Source organism: Rhinoraja longicauda, chromosome 16 (genome assembly GCF_053455715.1).
Source record: "Rhinoraja longicauda isolate Sanriku21f chromosome 16, sRhiLon1.1, whole genome shotgun sequence".
NCBI lineage: Eukaryota > Metazoa > Chordata > Chondrichthyes > Rajiformes > Arhynchobatidae > Rhinoraja > Rhinoraja longicauda.
The window spans coordinates 16,763,983-16,778,821 of NC_135968.1; the positions used below are offsets into that span (position 1 = coordinate 16,763,983).

The 14,839-nt window shown below is 45.9% G+C and overlaps 1 protein-coding gene across 2 annotated transcripts in view; it reads right to left on the minus strand.

Moving 5' to 3' along the window:
* Positions 1-14,839, minus strand: part of r3hcc1l (R3H domain and coiled-coil containing 1-like) — a 202,768-nt gene that overhangs the window by 59,108 nt on the left and 128,821 nt on the right. For both annotated transcript variants that reach the window (XM_078412798.1, XM_078412799.1), the window contains exon 4: positions 7,332-7,402. In XM_078412798.1, coding sequence (XP_078268924.1) covers positions 7,332-7,402 — 71 coding nt within the window. The remainder of the gene's footprint in view (positions 1-7,331; positions 7,403-14,839) is intronic.

The following is a 14,839-nucleotide window of genomic DNA, read 5'->3' on the forward strand; positions in this document are numbered from 1 at the left end:
TGTCCTTGGGTCATCGCCTCCTCGACACAAGGAAGCATCCTCTCTGCTCCCACAGCATGTCCAGCTCTTCAGAACTTTGCAAGTTGAGATGAGATTTCCTATCGTTCGTTTAAACTCAAGAGAATGTAGTCCCATACTCAATGTCTGCTTGTGCAGCATGATCAACATCCTTACAAACTGTCCAGTGAATCGTTACCGCACTCCTTCAATGGGAAGTACAACCATTCTTCCATAAGGAGACCACATTTGTGCATAATGACGGGTGTGGTCCCATCCTGAATCATATGGCGGGCAACCAGGCCTTTGAGACCAACTCGTCCATGCTGACAAGATACCCCATTTAAGCTCGTCCCATTTACCCGCACTTGGCCCACATCCCTCTAAACCTTTCCTATCCATGTCCCTGTCCTAATGTCTTTAAAATGTTTTTGTACCTGCCTCAACTACTCCCTCTAGCAGCTCGTTCCATATACCCACCACCCTCTGTGAAAAAATTGCCCCTCAGGTGTATATTAAATCTTCCCCTCTCACCTTAAACCTATGTCCTCTGGCTCTTGATTCCTCTACCCTGGGTAAAAGACTCTTTGCTTTCACCCTATCTATTTCCCTCAAGATTTTACACACCTGTATAAGATCACCCCTCAACCTCCTGCACTCCAAGGAATAAACTCCTAGCCTGCCCATCCTCTCCCTATTGATCCCTTTTGAGACGCACTTGAGACGGAGATGGAGATGGATTCCGACACAGGAATCATTGTCTCCTCAGCTCAGCCTGCTCCTCCTGCCTCAGTCATGTTCGATGGTCAGCCCATGGCTCTGATTGTATTTGCATTCATTTAATTTGTACTGTTAATCACTAATAAAGAGTCATTTGACTAGAAAGGAGGCACTGCACAACTGCAGTAAGATTGTTTTCTCCTGCACTCTCACAGTGAAGGCCAAAATGCCATTTCTTCTCTTAATTGGTTTCTGCACCTCTATGATCGTTGTCATCTTCCTAAATTCCGCAGATTCCGGCATTGATCCTGCGATCTGGAAAGTAGTAAACGTGACCTCATTACTTAAGGAAGGTGGGGGAGAGAAAACAGGGAAGCTTCGTGTCAGTGGCAGGGCAGTGCGGAAATCCTCCATAAAGGACGTCATGAACGAATACAGTGCACAGTGACGCAGCGGCAGAGTTGCTGCCTTACAACAGCAGCCAGAGTCCCAGGTTCAATCCTGACTACAGGAGCTGTCTCTATGGAGTTTGTACGTTCTCCCAGTGACCGCGTGGATTACCTCAGGTGCTCCAGTTTCCTCCCACACTCCAAAGAGGTGCAGGTTTGAAGGGTTCCGACCCATTATTTTTCTCCAGAGATGCTGCCTGACCCGCTGAGTTACTCCATTACTTTGTGTCTATCCCAGGTTTGTAGGCTTCTGTAAATTATCCCCAGTATGTAGGGAATGGATGAGCAAGTGGGATAACATAGAACCAGTTAGCAGGTAATCATTGGTCGGCACTGACTTGGTGGGCCGAAGGGCCTGTTTCCTCTTTGTATCTCTAAACTAAACTAAAATAATAGAAATAAGGAGTTGCAGATGCTGGAAAGACACAAAGTGCTGGAGTATCTCAGCGGGTCAGGGAGCATCTCTGGAGAACATGAATTGGTGATGTTTTAGGTCGGGACTAGGACCCGACACAGCAAGCTGCCGCAAATTGCAATGCAGTAATTATTAAATAATTTGTTCTACCGGTGTTAATCCAAGGATAATAATACGCACGGGTAACAAGAACTCACCAGCTCTTCTTTGAAACAGGACTATAGAATATTTTGTGATTACCAAAGGCAACACTCCCTCAAGGATACATAGGTTTTGAGCTCGATCTTTTCACTCTAGTCTTTAGTGTGAGATGAAGCAATGGTCCTCTAGAAACAAGGAACTGCAGATGCTAGATTACAAAAGAGGACACAGAGTGCTGGAGTAACGCAGCGGGTCAGGCAGCATCTCTAGAGAAGGTGGATAGGTAACCTTTTGGAGCAGGAGCCTTCCTCAGACTATTGTGATAGGGGGGAGAATTGTGGAAAAGTGAGAGTGTGGAAGGACAAAGCCTGTTGGCAGATAGGTGGACAAAGGCTAGAGATGAAAAGGAGACAAAGAGGTATAAGAAGGAGGAGAGAAATGCGATGCTGGATGAAGGGACATGAGGTGATGGGCATTGGGGGGGGGTGGATAGGGAGATGTTACCTAAAAGTCAATGTTCGGTTTCGTTAGCTTCAGAATAAAAGGACGCACCTTGAGAAAGGAGATGAGGAGGAATTTCTTTAGTGAAAGGGTGGTGAATCTGTGGAATTAATTGCCACAGATGGCTGTGAAGGCCGTCATTGGGGATTTTTTAGTCGGAGATTGAGAGATTCTTGATTAGTACGGGTGTCTGAGGTTATGGGGAGAAGGCAGGAGAATGGGGTTGAGAGTGTTAGATGAGCCATGGTTGAATGGCGGAATAGAATCAATGGGCTGAATGGTCTAATTCTCCTCCTAGAACTTATGAACTTAAACCGTTGGGTTGTGGCTAACCAAGCGGAATATGAGGCATTGTACCTAAATATATTCTGCAGCCTGTGTTCAAGGTTTTTATATTCCGTTCACTAAAAAGCATTTGAGATCTTCATGGGGTATATGCATCTTCATTTATAAATTATATTGCAAACACTGTTTCAGATCCTGTTTTACTAAGAGAGTTAGCAAAGCATTATGTATTTCATTATTTCTGAACCACGACCAGGATGTTAAATATCTGCTATTTAGATCTTGTGCTTGTTTTTTTTAAACGGTTAATAAATCTGCTTTGAGAGTGGGCCAACTTGTTGTTGCCTAGAGAATGTAAAAGGGTGCTGATGGGAGAATTATACCAACACGGTATAATTTCTGATGTTTGACCCTGGACGATATTAACACTTAGAGTTGATAGCAGCAAGCACTCACTTCTGGGAGTGATCTTGAGTGCGGAACGCCAGAATTATCTGACAAGCTAAATATCGCAGCATGCAATTTAATATTTCACCTGCAGAATGAGTTCACAACGACCATAAGCAGTCAAAATTTCCACATCAACACAGTTCATTTAAAGTTAATATTCATAGCAACCTCGTGCTAACTATTTAACCGCTGTGCCACACGAACAGAGTAGATGCGGAACTTTATTCTTTTGTATAATTTACTTTATCTTAACAGCTCAGACCATTACTCTCCCTCGGGTCATCCCATCGGTGGATGATAACTACAGCTCTATGGGGTCTGTGCACTCAGGGAGTGGCTCAGCCCCAGATATTGGTTGTGCTCGTGAATGAGTATCAAACTTGGTTTGGAAACAGCTCTGCCCAAGACTGCAACAAAAAAAAATTGCAGAGTTATGGATGTAGCCCAGTCCATCACACAAACCCCCACCATCGACTCCATCTATCCGTCACGCTGCCTCAGGAGAGTAGTCCAATCCAACCAATGATCACCCGTTCACATCAGTTCTATGTTATCCCCTTTTCTCATCCACTCCCTACATACTAGGGACAATTTACAGAGGGATAATGAACCTACAAACCCGCACGTCTTTGTGGTGTGCGAGGAAAGCGGAGCACCTGGAGGAAAACCCGCGCGGTCACAGAGAGAACGTGCAAACTCCACCCACAGACAGCATCGGAGATCAGGATCAAACCCTGGCTTCTGGCGCTGTGAGGCCCAACTCTGCAGCTGTAACAGCTTCTAGATAATTTAGAATCCACCCACATTGCAAATCCTTCACATGCCAACTCATCTACTGTGTAATTCCAGCATTCTCTGTGCTGCCTAATTTAAAACTCTTGCTGTTTTGGCTTTAACCTTACTGCCATAATGCAATTGATTTCAGACAGGTGGCTCACACTATCTCCACTTACTATTCAGACCATCCAGTGGGGCAGGAATGATAGCCTGTCAGCCAATGATAAACCCCGCAGTCTGCATCTGTTAGTAAACTACTCAAACACATCATTGTCACAATTTACGCCATCGAGAGCCCACTCAAATGAATGATGGCTTTTCAGCTATCCGACAGTCATCCATTATCCCACATCCACAGTCACGCTGCTGCAAAATGCAGCGATGCTTCTTTGGAGGAGAGGGACCGGAGCCCCGGAGTGTCAGTCCTGACACCTGGCATTGCAAACAGCACAAGAACGAGCACTCCTCACCCTCTTTATTCTGTCTGTGGAAAAGACATGGTCTCCATCCAATTCAGTTTAGCGTAAGTGAATGATTGGTGAGTCAAGTGCTTAAATTACAAGCTCTCCTGTTCCACCACCAGAACACGAGAAAACAGAAGAACGGCTCCTCGTGTATGAACATTGAAGATAGACGCACAGTGCTGGAGTAACTCACCGGGTCGGGCAGCATCTCTGGAGAAAAAGAGTAGGGTCAGAACCCATCTTCAAACTGAAAGTAGAGAGGTGGGGGGGGGGGGGGTGGAGAGAGAAACAGAAGGCGAGAAGAGAGATGCTGCCTGGAAAGACTGTTTAGGTCCTTGGATGGAGTCGAGGGGGGAGGTAATGGGACAGGTGTTGCATCTCCTGCGATTGCAGGGGAAAGTACCTGGGGAGGGGGTGGTTTGGGTGGGAAGGGACGAGTGGGCCAGGGAGTTACGGAGGGAACGGTCTCTGCTGGAAGCAGAAAGGGGCGGAGATGGGAAGATGTGGCCAGTAGTGGGATCTCGTTGGAGGTGACGGAAATGTTGGAGGATAATTTGTTGTATACGATGGCTGATGGGGTGGGAAGGTGAGGACAAGGGGGACTCCATAACTCTTATTCCTACAACTCCTTTTCAGCCCGAGGCATTAAATTTAGAGTGTTCCTCATCCCCTCTGCAGCGCTCGGTCCTATTTACTTCCCAGTGGAATAGAAGCTGCAGATTCGGTCCAGCTTCTTTAAGGGGATTTGTCCAGATTTGGCTTTTAGGTTTATTTGTTGTTCACAAGGTCCATAAAAGTGTCGGTGGGTTTCTGATGGGCTATTTATAACACCGAACGTTGTCAAATGAAGGAGTGCCGTGCATCTGTTGCCGCTGACACTCCATCAATGCAAATCTACCTTTGACAAAATAAAAGGAAGTGCATTTTAATTTTAACCACCAACTTCACTCAGCTTGATGAGTGCAAAGCAATTCTCTGAAGGAAACATGATGAAGTGAGCACTCGTTAGTCACTTTACACATGTTGCTTGCGAAAAGGCAGCAAAAAATAAATGACAAGAATCAGGAGCATTTATTTAAATGCCAGGCACATTTTAGTTATCAGCAGACAACAGCTGGCTGCACCCAATGCAACATTCAAATAACCTCCCGTGAAATAAACTGTACTCCCAAATTAACATTGGACCTTTATACATACAGATTGGAAAAGTTTCCTCCCCCCCCACCCCCCCCCCACCCCCACTCCGCCACATCCGGGTGTTGTCTTGTGTCTGTCGAAGACGTACGGATGTTTATCTGTGATGAACAAACGGAATACACGATAACGGGTAGGAAGCAAAGAGACACAAGAGACTGCAGAAGCTGGGATCTCGAGCAGAACACAAAATGCTGGAGGAACTCAGCGGCTCAGGCTGCATCTCTGGATGATGTTTTCGATTATGAGGAAGAGTCCGAACCTGAAACGTCGCCTGATCATTTCTCTCCACAGATACTGCCGGATTCGCAGAGCTTCTCCAGCACTTTGTTCTTTTTTGAGGACAGAAACAAGGAGCAGTTATTGAAGAAATTAATCCAAAAAGGAAACTGACTGGAAGTAAAGGAGACTCTTTAGAATATACTAGACCAAGTGGACCCGTTGGGCCTAAACCTCTCCTGCATTGGTGCAGCACCCTGTCCTCCCCCCCTCCCCCTTCCCTCTCTCCTCACCCCCCCTCCCCTCTCCCTTCTCCCCCACTCCCCCCTTCCCCCCCTCCCTCCCTCCTCCCCTCCACTAAAGTGACAATGGTGAGTAAGGTGGGCCTACAATTGTCACTCTATCGTGTACCGTTTTGGCTGAAGTTCAGTCACAAACAAGATAACAAATGAGAGTTTTAACACGTTACTGATTTTTCTAACCATGTGCCCTTCCATTTAATTTTAGGAATGGTATTTTTAATGTTAGTGTCAGACATACCTATTTTCCTTCCCATAGATTTGGTTTGTATTCCCTGCAGTTCAAAACTTGAGTGTATTAATGTATAGTATCAGTCTGACATGTTTATCCAAACCCGACCCAAAATGTCACCTATTCCTTTTCTCCAGAGATGCTGCCTGACCTGCTGAGTTACTCCAGCATTATGTGTCTATCTTCACTAGGATGTTACCTGGACTTGAGTTATCGGGAGAATTTTGGGACATTTTTTGGAGTAAAAAAGGCTGAGCGGTGACCTTAGTGAGGTGTACTGAGGCAAAATACTGGAAATCTGGGGAGAAATATGCAAAAAACATCCATCTGATCAGACGCACACTCCGAGCAAGAAACATATTTTAGTCCAACATTCCTTCATTAGAATTCCAGGTTCCTCCAACTTTTGAGGATGGACCACTGTTCTGAAATAGAGTCATACAACACGAAAACTGGCCCTTCGGCCCAACTTGCACTTGCCTACCAACAGTGATTTTTAAAAATAAGCTTTCAACCCCAAATCCTTACAATATGTGAAATTTGCTTGTTGCTTTGCTGTTCAACAGCTCTCACTTAGAACAGAAAGAACTGGCTAAACCAACTAGAGAGCAGTCCTGACCTACCTTCTACCTCATTGGAGACCTTCGGACTATCTTTAATTGGACTTTACTGGACCTTATCTTGCACTAGGCATTATTCCCTTTGTACTGTATACTGTGCATTGGCGTGATTATAATCATGCATAGTCTTTCCACTGACTAGATAGCACACAACAAAAAGCTTTTCACTCTACCTTGGTACATGTGATGATAAACAATAAACCAGCATGTCATAATGAAACAAAATGGTCAACACGCCTCCGTTACGCCCTACTATAGTACTTTAGACATACAATGCGGATGCAGGCCCTTCGGCCCACTGAGGTCCAGCGATCGGTAAACTAACACTATCCTACACACTCGGGACAATTTACAATTTTTACTAATGCCAATTAACCTACAAACCTGTACGTTTTTGGAATGTGGGAGAAAAAAACGGAGCAACCGAAGAAAACCCGTGTGGTCATAGGGAGAACAAATTTCTCAATGACAAAATTTTTGATTCTGAACTTTATTTTGTGCCACACATAAAAATCCCTGTTGTAAAAGTTCAATTATTGAACAATAATTAGTTAGAACACAAACATACCTGCAATTGCACTTGAAAATAAACCCAATGCATGCGTGTCATCCACCCATTTGATATGGAATCCTTTTTTCCTGCCAAAAAAGCACTCACAGTTATTAAGAGTTCAAACATTTCCAAAGAAGAATTAGACAGCTGTTATAATCAGGTCTATTGAGACACGCAGAGACAAACATTCAGGGTACCCAACTGTTTGGTTAGTAACGGCAGCATTTGACTGAATTTTGCTGCTCACTGTTTCAAGCTTTGGTTTGGTTTAGTTTAGAGATACAGCATGGAAACAGGTCCTTCTGCCCACTGAGTCCATGCCGACCATTGATCACCAGTTCACACTAGTTCTATTTTAATCCGCTTACTTATCCACTTCCTACACAATAGGAGCAATTTACAGAGGGCCAAATAACCTAAAAACCTGGACATCTTTGGAATGTGGGAGGAGACTGGAGCACCTGGAAGGAACCCACGAGGTCACAGGGAGAACGGGTAAGCTCTACAAAGACAGCACCCGAGGTCAGGATTGAGCCCGAGTCTCTGGCGCTGTGAGATGTCGGCAGCACTGTGCTGCTCCAACTGGTCTTGGTTTATACTTACTTTAACAAGCGAGCATTGAATTGATCTTGAGGGTTAAAGAAGGAGAAATTAAGAGTTACGCATTTGGGTAAAGAACTTATGCGTAAGAAGGTACTGCAGATGCTGTTTTAAACCGAAGATAGACACAAAAAGCTGGAGTAACTCAGCGGAACAAACAGCATCTCTGGAGAGAAGGAATGGGTGACGTTTCGGGTCAAGACCCTTCTTCAGGCTGAAGCTGAAACTTGACCCGAAACGTCACCCATTCTTTCTCTCCAGAGATGCTGCCTGTCCCACTGAGTTACTCCAGCTTTTTGTGTCTATCTTGGGTAAAGAACTTAATTGGCTTAATCTTGTAACTACTCCCATAAACTACAGTGTAGTCCCAATCTTCCAACCTCCCTCATTGCAGACAGTGCACTTTTTCCTCTACATCTGCAACACTATATTCAGCACTCTGGTATTTTTGTCTTTGCAATACCTGTTGTACTTTTGCATGGCTTGATTGTACTCGTGCATAGTTTGATTTGACTGGATAGCACACAAACAAAGATTTTCATTGTATCTGGGTACCAGTGACAATAATAAGTCAATAACATAAAAGTGCCTTGCAATACTGACTCTCCAATTTCGCACAAGCATAAATCAATTGAAGGCGGTATTGGAAGGTTAGTGGAGTATGGGGTTTTGTACCCATGTGGAAAGAGGGGAGGAAAAAGAGAGAACGAGTGTGCAAGAAAAGGGAGATCATGCAAGAGAGAGCACACGAGACAGAGAGCAAGAGAGAGCACATGAGAGAGCGAGAGCAAGAGAGAGAACACACGAGAGAGAGAGAGCAAGAGAGAGAGCACACGAGAGAGAGAGAGAGCAAGAGAGAGAGCACACGGGAGAGAGAGAGCAAGAGAGAGAGCACACGAGAGAGAGCAAGAGAGCACATGAAAGAGAGAGCGAGAGAGAGAGAGAGAGAGAGAGAGAGAGAGAGAGAGAGAGAGAGAGAGAGAGAGAGAGAGAGAGAGAGAGAGAGAGAGAGAGAGAGAGAGAGAGAGAGAGAGAGAGAGAGAGAGAGAGAGAGAGAGAGAGAGAGAGAGAGAGAAAAAAAATCAGCTGCAAAAATAGTGAAGAAAATGGAAATCAGATGTTGTTCTTCACATGGGTGAGGTGATGGTGCAGGCATGGGGTGGGAGGTGGGGTTGGGGTGGGAAGGCAGGGGGTGAGGGGCTGTGGAACAGGGTGGGAGTGAGGAAGGGACGGGGTGTGGAGTGAGGCAGGCATGGGATGGTGGGTGGGGAACGTACAGGGTGAGGTGTGGGGAAGGTGCAGGGTGGGGGATGGGGAAGGCATAGGCTAAGGGGTGGGGAAGGCACAGGGTGGGCGGTGGGGAACGGGACGGGGTGTGGAGTGAGGCAGGCATGGGATGGTGGGGGAACGTACAGAGTGATGTGTGGGGAAGGTGCAGGGCGGGGATGGGGAAGGCACGGGGGGGGGGGGAAGGCATAGAATGGGGGGGTAAGGGAAGGCATCGTAGGGTAAAGGGGTGGGGAGGTCACAGGCTGGGGCTGGAAGCTGAACGTTGCTCCTTTTGATCTTGAGATGTTAACGATACTGGAGCACGATTAATCCAAAACCAATCCACCATCACAATCAATAATATATTTCATAAAGAGACTGAACACAAACAAAACAGTGAAAGCCATAACGTCAATGCAAAGAAAAATTGCAGAAACTGAGTAATTAACAACAGATAGATATACTTCCCCTGAACTGTGGAATCATCAAATCTGATTCCCATCCTTCCAACACAAAAGTAACAGTGATACACTGCCGTAGAAAAGAATCTGATTACTAAAGTAATGGCATAATTATAAGGTATTTAGAAATTAATTTTGCACAACTGAATACTGAACTTGTAATCTCTGATCATAATGCAAATAACTAAAAGGATCACACAATATGGCTTGATTAGAGAGTCAGACGGGTTTATATCGCATCTTATCAACATTCCAAGCCACTTCACGCTGAATAACTTGGCGGCAGACTGCAGATCACTGCAGCTGTTTTGTGTCCGGCGATGTTCCACGCAACAGCAGTTCAAAAAAATAACACTATTTTGGGGTTTACTGGTGAGCAAAAATGTTCTATTCAGGATATCAGGAGAATTGTTTGGTTAAAGTCCAGTGAGGTGTAATGGAGCGGAGTACCGATGGATACCCAGGTTCCTCTCCTCGTACGGCCACCTTTGTGTCCCAGGGGCGTCTCTCGCAGCCAACCGTGAGGGCGCGAGACGCAAGACCCGGTTCGCTTTCCGTCATGGCCGGCTCCCTCCTCTTCGGTACTCTGGTCTTCGGGGGACGAGCAGGGCGGGGCCTACAGGGACTTCCTGCGCCTGCGCGCGCTGCCCACCGGGTGTTGCAGGCGGGGTCCAGGGCCGCTGAGGGAGAGACAGAGGCAGGCCGGCTGTGGAGTGCTTTTCACGGTTGGATGGGGAAAATGGGTTTCTCATCTCCTTATAATGGTCATACAGCTCGGAAACAGGGCCTTCGGACAAACTCGTCCATGCCAACCAAGATGCCCCACCTACGCTCGTCCCACAGGCCTGCGTTTGGCCCTTATCCCTTGAAACCTTTCCTATACATGTACCTGTCCAAGTGTCTTTCAAGTGTTGTTACAGTTTGGCCCATATCCCTCTAAACCTTTACTATGTACTTGTCCAAGTGTCTTTTAAATATTGTTATAGTACCTGCCTCAACTAACTCCTCTAGCAGCTTGTTCCATACACCAACCACCCTCTGTATGAAAATGTTGCCCCTCACTTTCCCATTAAATCTCCCCTCTCACCTTAATCCCATGTCCTCTGGTTCTTGATTCCGCTACTTTGGGTAAAAGATTCTGTGCATTCACCGTATCTATTCCCCTCATGATCTTATACACCTCCAGGGGATCGCCCCTCAGTCTCCTGTTCTCCTGGGAATTAAGTCCTAGCCTGCCCATTCTCTCCCTACACTTCAGGCCCTCGAGTCCTGGCAACACCCTCGTAACTATCCTTTGCACTCACACACCCACCATCTTCTGTGTGAAAGCATGGATCTTGGTTTGAGGAAGACTCCTTACCCGCAACGTCACCTATCCTTGTTCTCCAGGGATGCTGCCTGACCCGCTGAGTTACGCCAGAACTTTGGGTCTTTCCAAATTTCTCTGAAATGGGTGGCCATGTTTGCAGCTGCCAGACACACACACTGAAATACCCCCCTTGTTAACCAGCGTCTGCAGTTCGTTGTGTCTATTTTTGGTTTCTTGGTTGCATGGATCTTGGACCATATTTGTGGCAGTAACTCAGCCTGGACTTGGAATGCATCACACCTTTCTACATTTATGGCTGACTTTGTGCACTGGAATCTGAAGTATAGTTTAGTTTAGAGATACAATGTGGAAACAGGCCCTTCGGTCCACCAAGTCCGCACCAATCAGCGACCCCCTTACACTAACATTATCCTGCACACTAGGGACAATTTACAATGTTTACAGAAAGCCAATTAACCTACAAACCTGCACGTCTCTGGAATATGGGAGGAAACCAGAGAAAACTCACGTGGTCACAGGGAGAATGTACAAACTCCCTACAGACAGCACCCGTAGTCATGATCGAACCTGGGTCTCTGGCGCTGTGAGGCAGTTGCTCTACCACTGCGCCACTGTGCCGCCCAGCTCAATTACTAGGAGCTAGAGCTTTTTTACGCACCACAATATAAGTTACCAAACTTGTGCGTAAGATTGCAAAGCTAGTTAACAATCTCTGTAGGTCAGAAAGGTGAGTGCTGATGAGGGGTGTCAATCGATTCATGTACGTCACCTTGCACTGACACCTCAGCTACCTTCCATCACCGCCGCTGGAAAGCTTCATCGCCTTGACCACTGTAACTAACCAGGCATTCTCAGTATTAATCACTATTTGTGTTTGCTGACACAGACTTTACAGTTGGCTTTTACGGGCTACCTTCGTGTCCCCTTGCAAATACGTTTGTGATTTAACTTGAAACAATGGCCCTGGATTAAACAATTCCCAATTCTTGGAGCTTTTAACAAATACTTCTTCTGACCCATTCAATTCCATCTAATGTGCACTGGGATGTGGGAGAGGGCTAGTGGAAACAAGGTTAGGGGAATCTTTAGAATGGAACTCGAAAAAGGTGCTTACATGCACTTTGCAGCCCGTAACGGAACAGCAAGCAATGTAATAAGTGATGACCACAGTGTGTTTCTGGTCAAAGGAGTATATAAGCCCTATTATGAATATTTACAGATAATTGCACAGGCGTCAAGAAAATCATTTAGTGAAATTGATGGACGTGAGGAAAGGACTCAATCTGGTTTTGTGTGCTCTCTTCCACAAAGCAGCCCACGAAAATTGCAAGATTAACAAAAAAACACTGGTTCGGGGAAGACTGTAACTTAGAATGTGAAATAAAAATCTCGACTGACAGTTTAATAAAGGAACTGCTTTGACTTTGCATCCCACTTTGTTCAGTAGGCAGGGATGCAAAAGGTCATCTTAAACCAAGAAACCCTTGCTGATATACAATTCAGTGATACATATTTCAGTGAGGGGGAAGAATTTTGTGGTAAAGTGATATTAATTGCACTCGGTTTAATCAACTTTTTGAAATTGATGAAGTTAAAATCCAACTAGTTCTCCATGACCTTCAGGACGAGGTCTCCAGCACAAAACAATTTGTTAAAGCTCGACTCCAATCTTGTAATAAATTATTGACTCACAAGTTTCACCCTGAAACGAAAGAAAAGTTTATTTATTGGAGACACAAGCAACTGCAGATACTGGAACCTTGAGCAAAACACAAAGCACAGGAGGAACTCAGCGGGTCAGGCTTCATCTGTGGAGGGAAATGGATAGACAACGCTTCAGTCAGAACCTTCTTGTCTTTCAGACTATCTGCTGCATTCACAGAGAGCACGCTCATATATCTTTAAAAACAGTCCAGAAATGTTCTGCTTACACCTATAAATATGCTTCATTGGACTAAATGTTATGCTCCCATAAACAGCAGTTAAATAATGGCTTAATAATTTGTTTCAGAACAGCTGATGATTGATATATACCAGTCGGAAATGAATAGAGCCATAGTCATAAATTCATGTCACAGGAGCAGAATTAGGCCATTCGGCCCATCGAGTCTACTCCACCATCTATCATTCCCTCTCAAGCCCATTCTCCTGCCTTCTCCCCATAATCCTTGACACCCTTACTAATCAAGAATCTGTCAATCTCCGCCTTTAAAATATCCATTGACTTGGCCTTCACAACCATCTGTGGCAATAAATTGCACATATTCACCATCCTCTATGACTAGAGAAATTCCTCCTCATCTCCTTTCTCAAGGTGCGTCCTTTTACTCTGAGGCTATGGCGTCTGGTCCTAGACTCTCCCACTAATGGAAACACCCTCTCCGCATCCACTCTATCCAAGCCTTTCACTATTCAGTAAGTTTCAATGAGGTCCCACCTCATTCTTCTAAACTCCAGCGAGTACAGGCCCTGTGCCGTCAAATGCTCATCATATGTTAACCCAATCATTCCTGCAATCATTCAGGTAAACCTCCAATGCCAGCTCATCCTTCCTCGGATATGGGGCCCAAAACTGCTCACAATACTCCAAATGCAGTCTAACCGGAGCCTTAGAAAGCCTTAGCATTACATCCCAGTTTTTATGCTCTAGACCTCCCGAAATAAATGCTAACATTTATTTTGTTATACAGAAAGTGGCACTACGGCCCCACCATGTCCATGCTGATGACCAAGTAACTACCTATGCTAATATAATAATAATAAACATTTATTTTTTATAGCGCTTTTCCAAATGCTCAAAGACGCTTTACAAAAACAGTCATGACTTAAAAACAAACAGACAAACTATCCTGACGGAGAAGCGGCGAACAAATAGCGCCAGCGTCCTCTCACGTCAGGGTCTGGCAGTAGACAATAAAGAACACAAGACACACAATTACAATTTTTAACACAAACAGCCATCACAGTGATTGCTCCAGGCACACCCTCACTGTGATGGAAGGCAAAGAAAAGTCTTATCTCCTCCTCATTCCTCTCCCGTGGTGCCACGAGACGATCGAGGCTCCCGACTTTTGAAGCCCCCACCGGGCGATGGAAAGTCCCAGGGCCGAGCCGAGCAGGCCGATGAAGGTCCTGAGCCCCCACCAGGCGATGGAAAGTGCCGCGGCCAGGCCACGCAGGGCGATGAAGGGCCTGCGAGCGGGTCAATCAAACCTCGCGCTTCAGGGTGGTCGAAGCTGCTACGGCTGAAGCTCCCGAAAGCCGGCCGCCAGCCAGGGACCTGCGAGCTCCCGATGTTGCGGTCTGCAGGGCCCATGGCCGAAGCCTCCGAGATGGTAAGTCCAGGCCCTGCGACCGGAGTCTTCAAGGTCGATCCCAGCTGGAGGCCGCCGACTCCACGGTGTTAGGCCGTAGCGCGAACGGAGACACAACACGGTAAAGGTCGCATCTCCGTTGAGGAGGAGATTGGAAAAAAAGGTTTCCCCCACCCCCCACATATACAGAGTTAAAAATAAATCAAAAGAAACATTTAAACGATAACAAAGACAAAAAACAAAAAAAAGACAGAGAGACTACCAGTGAGCCGGAGCTGCAGAACGCAGCCAATATCATTTACCAACACTTGGTCTGTAGCCTCCGATGCCTTAGCAATTCATGTGCCCATCCGTATAGTTCTTAAACAGTTAGCGCCAGAATCTAAGAACCCTCTGGGTGAAAACATTCTTCCTCAGAGTCATGTAGCATGGAAACTGGCCCTTTGGTTCAACTCAACCAAAGTGCACCATCTAAACTAGTCCCATTCGCCTGCGTTTCCTCCTCAAACCCTCCTTGTGTTATTAACCATCGCCATTGCTCACGTGTAG